The sequence below is a fragment of the Notothenia rossii genome (genome assembly GCF_949606895.1).
Source record: "Notothenia rossii genome assembly, chromosome: 1".
In the NCBI taxonomy this organism is placed as follows: Eukaryota; Metazoa; Chordata; class Actinopteri; order Perciformes; family Nototheniidae; genus Notothenia; species Notothenia rossii.
The window spans coordinates 38,372,358-38,381,935 of record NC_136912.1 but is presented as its reverse complement, the minus strand read 5'-3'; the positions used below and the strand labels follow the sequence as shown (position 1 = coordinate 38,381,935).

The window sequence follows — 9,578 nt, the reverse complement described above, 5'->3', positions numbered from 1 at the left end:
ATGCCTCCAAGTGGATGCTGATTGATTATGTTCCGATGCACATGTCGGCCATTCTTTCTACCCAGCTAAGTTCAACAGGAAGATCGCCGGAAGAGACTGAACCGGAAGTGACTAAACCGGAAGTGACGTCGTCGCAAAAACTAAAACAACAAAATAATATTAATTTTTACATTAGCTAATTTAAACTGTAAAGTAATTATTTAAGAAATAAATGTAATAATATTAAATGCCTGGAGAGGCAACACACTCCCCGCCTGACCTATGTGAGGTCACTTAGAACTTGTACAGATCTTAAATATAGTCTGTCTATCAGTCTTTAGGAAGGAGCAGAACAATTTCTGCAGTCGGCCGGAGAAAGGTTTTGACCTTGCCTTGGTCAGTTGTTTTCACTTCGACCTTCCTTACATGTCCATCTTTCCCAGGGAAAGTGGCATTGACTCTGGCCATAGGCCAGTAGTTGCGAGCGGCCTGCTTGTCCCTGAGCAGAACCAGATCTCCAACCTGAAGGTTTCTTCGGGGCACTGTCCACTTCTGTCTGTGCTGCAACGAAGGTAGGTATTCTCGACTCCAGCGGGTCCAGAACTGGTTTGCAAGGGCCTGGACTTGCCTCCATTGTTTTGTGTACAGGTCTTTGTCGGAAAAGTCTCCGGGGGGAGGTGGAACCCCCGACTTTTGTGTGAGGATCATGGATGGAGAAAGTATGAAGGGCTTCTCGGGATCCGTAGACACAGGTAAGAGTGGGCGTGCATTCATGATCGCTATGACCTCCGCCATTAGTGTGCATAGCACTTCATGGGTCAAGCGAGTGTTTTGCCGTTGAAACATTGAATCGAGGATTCTTCTGGCAACGCCGATCATACGCTCCCAGGAACCTCCCATATGAGAGGCGTGCGGAGGGTTGAATTCCCAGCTGCATCCTTGTTCGCTGAGGTATCTATGCACTGCCTTGTCCATCCCGAGCTCCTTGCTTGCTCCAACGAAATTGGTTCCGCAATCGGATCTGAGCTGTTTAGCCGGGCCTCTGAGTGCGAAGAAACGTCTGAGGGCATTTATGCAACTGGATGTGTTCATAGATTCGATTACCTCGATGTGAACAGCTCTGGAGCTCATACAACTGAACATAATGGCCCAACGCTTGCTCTCTGCCTGTCCTCCTCTGGTGCGTCTGGTTGTAACAGACCAGGGCCCAAATACGTCGAGGCCCACGTATGTGAAGGGAGGGCAGATTTCAAGTCGTTCTGAGGGCAGATCCGCCATTTTTTGTTCTTCCAGCTTTCCACGTAGCTTGCGGCAGGTTAGGCATTTGTGGATTACTGAGTTGATGAGCTTCTTGCCTCCCAAGAGCCACAGTCCTGCTGCCCTAATCGCTCCTTCCGTTAGATGACGGCCTTGGTGTCTCACCTGCTCATGGTGATGCCGTGTGAGCAGTAGGGAAATGTGACTTCCTTTGGGCAGAACTATCGGGTTCTTCTCTGCGGTAGCAAGATGAGAGTGCTGTAGTCGGCCTCCAACGCAGATAAGGTCATCCTCCAAGATTGGGTTGAGTGTCCTCAGAGGACTGCTCTTTGGTATGGGTTTGTTGGCATGGAGAGCTGACAGTTCTTTTGCCATGGCTGTTTTCTGGGTTGCTTTCAGGATAACTTTCCCAGCTTGTGCCATTTCGTCTGGAGTCCGAGGTAAGTTACATTTATGCCAGCCTTTGCACTTGCTGTCTTGGTTTGAACGTTTGTAGGATCTTGCCATGTGTACGAGGAATGCAACTCCTCTTACCAGTGAAGTAAAGGTGGAGAAGCGCTCGAAGCGTCCGGAGTTGAGTACCGATTCCTCCAGGTGGGTAGCAGAAGTTTGTACCTGAGGTCGGATTTCTGAGTCCTTTTCAGGGTCGATTAAACTGAACCTCTCAGCTGTCTGCGTTTTCTCTGCCGGTGGCTGACACAGGAAGGAAGGTCCAGTGAACCAAGAGGTCTGCGCCAGGCGGGATGCTGGTAAAGACCTTGATGCGTGGTCAGCAGGGTTGTCTTTGGTACATACGTAGTGCCATTGCTCAGGCTTTGAGGACTGCCGGATTCGTTGGACTCTGTTGTAGACATATGTGTAGAATCGTTTTGTTTCATTACAAATATAGCCAAGCACTACTCTGCTGTCTGTGTAAAACTTAATGGCATCTAACTTCAGGTCCAGCTCATCCTGGATAAGGTCTGCCATCTCTGCTGCCAAGACTGCGCCACACAGCTCAAGCCTGGGTATTGTCGGTTCTGACAGGGGTGCCAGCTTGGCCTTACCCATAACGAAACCTACTTCAGTCTTCCCATCTTCCTGCACCACCTTCAAGTAGGCCACAGCCCCGATGGCTTTGATTGACGCGTCCGAGAACACACACAATTCCCTGTGAACAGCTTTCGTGAGGGAGGTTGTCGTATATGTGCGCTGAACGTGAAGCTGTTTCAGGTCTTGGAGGGAATCTCTCCAATCTTCCCATCTGCTTGATTTGTCTTCCGGGAGGGGTGTATCCCAGTCAGATAGTTCAGAGGTAAGCTCTCTAAGGAGGGCTCTTCCCTGGATCGTGACAGGTGCCAGTAGACCCAGGGGATCAAAAATACTGTTGACTGTGGATAGGACTCCACGTCGAGTGAATGGTTTATCCACGGTTGATGCAGAGTAGGTGAACGTGTCAGACGTGATCTCCCACAGTAGACCTAAGCTCCGTTGTGTGGGTGCAGTTTCTCCACTTAAATCCAGGTCTTTGACGACTGGAGCACAATCTTCCAGTGGAAAAGCCTCTGTGACTTCTGGACTGTTTGATACGAACTTGTGCAAGTGCAGGTTTGATTCTGCGAGAGAGGCCTGTGTTCGCTGGAGGAGGTCGATGGCTTTGGCTTCAGATGGTAGGGATATTAGGCCATCATCCACGTAGAAGTGTCTTTCTACAAACGCGACAGTATCGGCTCCATGCTCTCGTGAGCCCTCTCTTATGGCTCTTCGTAGCCCATAAGTTGCAACAGCAGGAGATGGTGAGTTGCCAAAGACGTGGACCTTCATCCGGTACTCAACAACTTCCTTGTTCACGTCACTGTCCTTATACCACAAAAACCGGAGGAAGTTGCGATGGTTTTCGTGCACTAAGAAACAATGAAACATCTGTTGGATGTCTGCAAGAATTGCAACCCTCTCTTTCCGGAAGCGTAAAAGCACTCCAAGGAGGGAGTTGTTGAGATCGGGTCCAGTGAGGAGCACGTCATTGAGGGAGACGCCGGAGTACTGGGCACTGGAATCAAAGACAACCCTGATCTGATTGGGTTTCTGTGGGTGATAAACCCCAAACGTTGGGAGATACCAGCACTCCTCCCCTTCTGTCAGCGATGGTGCTTCCTCTGCATGTCCATTTGCAAATATCTTCTTCATGAATGTCACGTACTGTTCTTCCATTTCTGGTTTTCTTTTCAAGGTTCGTTGCAAGGATGCGAACCGATTGACTGCCTGCCCTTTGTTATTTGGTAAAGGCTGGCGTAGTTCTCTGAAGGGCAGTGGGGCGACCCAACTGTTAGCTTCATCTCTGTAGACGTTTGTGTCCATTATCTTCATGAAGATGGTGTCTTCCACTGATGGAGCAGGTTTGTTGTCGTTCTCAGTACGGTTGAACACTGTCTGTCCTAGCATACTCTCTGGTGCTGTACCAGACCTGTTAAGGCTACGGGGCGTCTCCTTGACATGCATGAAGCTTGTACAGGGTTGAAAGATTGAGTGGCGACCGCTGTCTAGCACGTTTGTCTTGAACGTGTTGACTGTTGGTTTATGTACATTACCCAAGCACACTTCTCCTATCACTACCCAACCTAAATCCAGACGTTGGGCAAAGGGGGCATTATGCGGTCCGTTGACCTGCTGCCTTACCTTGTGTGCCCTAAGGACATCTCTTCCGAGCAGCAGTAGTATTTCTGCCTCTGGGTCCAGTTCAGGGATGTGCTCGGCAATGTGATGGAGATGAGGCTGATGAAGAACAGCGTTCGGTGTTGGAATCTCAGACCGATTATTCGGGATCTCATGACACTCAATGAGTGGTGGGAGAGAAATGAGCACTGTGCCGTCCAGTGACTCGATTTCGAATCCTTCTGCCCTCTTGCCGGATGTTTCTATGATGCCGGAGCAAGTTCTGAGATGGTACGGGAATGGTTTGCTCTTCACACTGAACAGCTTGAAGAACTCTGGTCTTGCTAATGAGCGATTGCTCTGGTCATCCAGGATCACATAGGCTTTGATGGCCATGTCCTTTGAACCCTTGGGGTAAAGCTTTGCGAGACACATCTTTGAGCATGAGCGGCTCCACTGGCCTGGACTGCAAACTTCTGTGCAGCTTGCTCCAACGACAGCAATGTCGGGATCATCTTCTCCCTCCCCGCCGTACTCTCGTGACGGTGAAGGAGCCTTGACGGTTTGAGGAGGTGGGCCAGGGTGCATGGCTGTATCATGACTGGTGCTGTTGCATTCAAAGCACTTCACAGAGAACCTGCAGTCTTTGGCAAGGTGAGAGATGGAGGCGCAACACTTAAAACATATTCCTTTCTCTCTGAGGAAGGCCTTTCTATCATCAAGGAGTTTATTCCTGAATGTTCTACACCTTTTAAGGGGATGGGGTTTGTTATGTAACGGGCAGTTCTTGTAAGGGTCGTTGGTTGTGGAAAGATCCGTTTTGTGCACTGAGATGGGTTTGTTGGTGTTAAAGTTCCGTGAAAATGGTTTGTCAGGTTTGGTGGGTGTTGTGGTGCTGCCTTGATGAATGAAGCTAGGGTCGCTACGCTTTTTTGCCTCGTAGCTAACAAAGTTGCAAAAATACTCGAAGGGGGGGAAACGCCCGTCGCTTCCTTCTTTGTACCGTGACCCTGCGGACACCCACTTCTCCTGAAGCCCGTAAGGGAGTTTGTCCACGATTGGTCCTATCCCGCGAGAGGTGTCCAGATAGGACAAGCCGGTCAGATATCCATCTTCTTTAGCACCTTGGATCTCTGCAAGTAGATCCCCAAGCTCACGTAACTTCAAGTGATCCTTGGCTGAAATCTTAGGAAAGTTGTCCAGGCGCTGGAACATTGACTTTTCGATGACTTCGGGGGCAGCATAAGATTCACGCAACCGTTCCCATGCTTTGTCTAGAGCCAGATTGGGGTTGTTGACATGCACCGATCGCATGCGTTTAACCTGTTCACTAGATTCTTTTCCAAGCCATTTGGTCATGAGGTCCAACTGTTGGGTTGCTGTTAGGTTGACTTCGTTGGCTGCACTTGAGAAGGAGGAGTACCATGCACGATAATTCTCGGGCTTGTCATCAAACTGGTACAGCCCTGAAGTCACAAGGTCTCTTCGTACCAAATACTGTGCCAAAGGCTCCCCTAAATTGGACGTGGGTGTGCCAGTTTGAGGGAAATGTCGTGGAGTATACGACGGAGCATGAGCATTCATGGTGGGGTTGGCTCTACTAACCTTAGCCTTTGTTTCAGTTTTAGTTGGGTCAAATAATTCTGGTGGAGACGGTTGCTTGATGTCTGCATTTTCCCTGCTGACAGGTTGTAATTGTGAATCGTCTTCCACAGGTGGATGCCATGATATGAAGCTGTCATGTGACCTTGCTTTGAGTGAGGGAGCAACGGGTAAGGGTGAGGAAGGAGAACGATTTTTAAGGCTGATCTGGGATAGAACGTATTCACTGGTGCGTTCGATTTTCCCCTTTTCGGATTCAGATTTCCCGTCTTCGATAACAGACTGCATCGCCTCTGCGTCTTCCAACACTCGAGCTGTCACTATGGCTGCGTCAGCTTCTCTATGAAGGGTTAGCACTTCCAACTCTGTGTCTAACCTTATAGTTTCCAATTTATTTTGAGCGTCTCTAGTAGCTCTTTCTGCTTCTCTAGCAGCCTTTTCCAATTTTAGCTTAGCCTCCTGGCTAGCATATGAAGCTCTCACCTTTGCTGCTTCTGCTTCAGCCCGAGCATGGGCTGCCCTTACTGATGATGCTGATGTTTTGCTGCTCCTAGCACTGCCGACAGCCGACCTGTTGCTTGTTGCCATCGCGACCACTTCAAAACATCCAATGCTGCCTTTTCACTGTAGTGTTCTCGTGCAGTGTGTCGAAACTCTGACTAAACACTGAGTTAAACCGTAGCCAATGAGACAAAGTCGTAGTAAGCTTGACCTTTTACTTTCACTTCTTCATCAACAGACGGTGAAAACTGCAAATACAATAATACAAAAATATTGTGTCTATTTATGACAACCTTATGACTAACATCAAGTTATGCATAGTTATAAATAACAGAAACTGTCCAATACTGAAATGAGGCATTCTGATTGACAATTGCATCACTTTTTAGCTTGTATACAACTACAACTCAAATCGCCCTAAACAACACATCAAACAGTTTTTCGAACTAAATCCATCTTAATATAACATCTTCAACATGTCCTTTAACAATCAAACAACTCACGGCATTGCCACTCTGATGCCTCCAAGTGGATGCTGATTGATTATGTTCCGATGCACATGTCGGCCATTCTTTCTACCCAGCTAAGTTCAACAGGAAGATCGCCGGAAGAGACTGAACCGGAAGTGACTAAACCGGAAGTGACGTCGTCGCAAAAACTAAAACAACAAAATAATATTAATTTTTACATTAGCTAATTTAAACTGTAAAGTAATTATTTAAGAAATAAATGTAATAATATTAAATGCCTGGAGAGGCAACACAATTGTAAAGGTTAAAGTATGAGCATAACAAATAAAGAAGTGTAACGTAAACATTTACATTATAATTATGATTATTTAATATATAAAGACTATATATTATTGAATTACAAGATTAGATATACTTTAGTTGATCTAAAATATTGATGTGTTCAAATGCTCTTCAAAACACAACTGAAAGTCCATGAAACTTGTTTTTCTGTATTTGTGAATGAAGCGCAATCTCCTGGTTAAAACCTGAAATTGAAAATCTGGCAACGCCCTCTTGGAAAATAGTGGGAGGGCTTAACATTCCTCTATACTGGTCTTTGGCAGGCCGTAGGCAGGAAGCTGTAAACTGGAGTCCGAAATTCAGTGCTACATCTGTATGGCTGGGGTAGGCTACAGCCATACCAATAAATGGCTTAGCCCCACCATCAACAATGATGTTAAAGTAAGCAAAATAAAGTCTGCCAACTCGCGGAGTAAATTGCACAGACAGCAGTTAGTAAGATTGATTTCAGTAGCCACTTGTCTGGAAATACCGAAGACTAGAAACGGTTTTGAACACTTTTGTCACGTAGTGATCGTCTTCTCAATAGAACATCTTTGATAATATCTTCTTGCCAATCAGAATCACGATAACGGCGTGGTGTTGTTGCAGGCAGTCCCGACGGAGAATACTTTTGCTGTAGTACATCTCTATATACATCGGTACAACTATAAGACCCCACGGTTTGATGATTGATAGGTGTGTGGGCTGTCTTTCATTTTGACACACAGAACAATGGGGGCTATCCACTGTTGGAGATTTGGAGGATGTTTAAAACCAACCTCGTCTCCGCGTGTCGTTTGATAAGCTGGGTAAATTCGTAAAAAGGAAGGGATTAAGAAACACCAGAATGCAAGTTAAACAATAATCTTGTTTTAATGATACAAAGTAACAATACAAATACAAAGGAATCACGAAGCACTCTGCAGAGTACTCCGGGCTCAGGTTCTATCACCGTGTGAGACAGGTCTCAGGAACGGCCAGTCAAAAACAAGAGCGCGAACCAAAGGAAAACACAGGCTTTCATACTAAAACACAGGAGGAGGTGTGTGCGTGCTTTCCCCCAGATGTCATCTTATTGGGAGAGACCAACACATGGCCTGTCGCACCCAATCAGTGCGACACAGCAGAAGAAACCCGGAAACAAAAAGTCTCTTTCAGTTTGACGAAGACCAGACACCTTTTGGTGTCTGGTACGAACCTGCTCTAAACAACAAGTTTCCTTATCTTATTTCACATCTTGCAGCCAGCACACACACATCCCCTTTATTTCCCTTTGTCCCTGAGTCCGTCTTCCCCCCTCAGGTTACCACACACAAGTTAAAAGTATGTTTTAAGATATAGTTGTTATAGTTGGCTAAACGTAATACATGTAAATCACTTTCATATCAATAATAACGAGGAACACATTACCTATGCTCTTAAGCAGTATTAGAGATGCTTTTCAAATAGTCAAACTTCACACAGGCCTAATATAGAGAACACACTCATCTGTCCTACCGCCTTTCCATTTGTTTGAGCTATTGTTCACATCTTTACTTCAAATAAAAGGTTTCACATTGTATATTTCCAGCTTCCTTTACACATACTGTTATTATTAATACAAAGTAATTAACCACACACATCTATTGAAAACAAGTAGATTTCCCTGATAATTGACATGCTGAAAATCTTAGGAAGAATGTCCCCTCCCCCAGCTCTCTCGTCCCTGTCATAAAAGCTGCTTCCATTTCATATAGAGTAATAAAACATGTTTAAGCTAATTTCTCCACAATGTTTGTAGCCATTTAGTACCCGCACATGAAAGAATAAACACAGAGGTATAGTTGAACAGTAATCATGCAGCACATATATTTACTTCAATGAAAACACATACATTTGCCCTAAGCATGTGTAACGCACCCTCTTCTTTTATGAGGGAAACATTCCAGAGTTTTGGAGCTATCCCCAAATAAGGATGTCCCCTGCTCCCATCCCTCTCTAAACACAAAGACTTCACCTCAATATATTGGGGAAGGAAAATATACTTTGTCCCTTCAAATCTAACACACATGAATATATATAAGGTGACATTAAAATGAATATACCAGATTTAACTTTCCTGCCATAACACGTTACTTTAATACTTCAAATAATTCAACTTAATCCTTCACCACCCTTATCCACAATGTAAAGTAATTCACACAGCCTCTTCCCTCTCCTCTCTGTGAGGAGCAGCAGGTTCAGCTTTCAGAACAAAGTAACAAAAAAGTAAAATGGCATTCATTTTTTAAAATACATTGTGTAGTAATATATATATATTTATTTTTCTTCTCAAGAGAGCACCTGAATGTGTATTTGATGTTAGTATTTAAACAAATCTCCTGGGGGAGAATCCCCCCAGACCCCCCTGCAGGGGTTGGGTTTTCAACTCTTTCACCTGTGGGGAAATTGCAGGATTGGCTCCAGGTCGCCCTTTTTATTTACTCCAAGACAAATGTGCCTTTTTATTTCATACAGTTACATTTGGATTGAGACAGGGAAATAATCTAAGCCTCACGCGTGGCGTTTCACTGTCAAGGGGAGCGTGTATGTAATTACATTGCAAATACTGACTTGAGCCCCACCACTGTATGGGTTAGGCCCTACCATAGATTACCCAACACAAATACTCTGGCGCTGCAACTGTTTGCGGTCTACTATGACAGAGAAGAGCCTGTCAAGTTTGGCTGTACTCAGCCTTGAATCAAAACGCACCATAGCTTTAAATCTTAATAAGTTTGTGTGGCGTTTTGCTGATCAAGATGGTAATCGCCACATTCAGCTGTTGTAGACATG

The 9,578-nt window shown here is 45.5% G+C and overlaps 1 protein-coding gene across 1 annotated transcript; it reads right to left on the bottom strand.

Moving 5' to 3' along the window:
- Window positions 1-309: 309 nt before the first annotated feature.
- LOC307044921 (uncharacterized protein) lies at window positions 310-6,716 on the bottom strand (the record flags this gene model as incomplete). Its single annotated transcript, XM_079690366.1, has 2 exons — window positions 6,474-6,716; window positions 310-6,218 (listed from the first exon to the last, which is right to left on the bottom strand). Exon 2 carries the CDS (start codon window positions 6,055-6,057, stop codon window positions 310-312), a length of 5,748 nt encoding a protein of 1,915 aa, XP_079546492.1. The 5' UTR covers window positions 6,058-6,218; window positions 6,474-6,716.
- Between the last annotated feature and the right edge of the window lie 2,862 nt (window positions 6,717-9,578).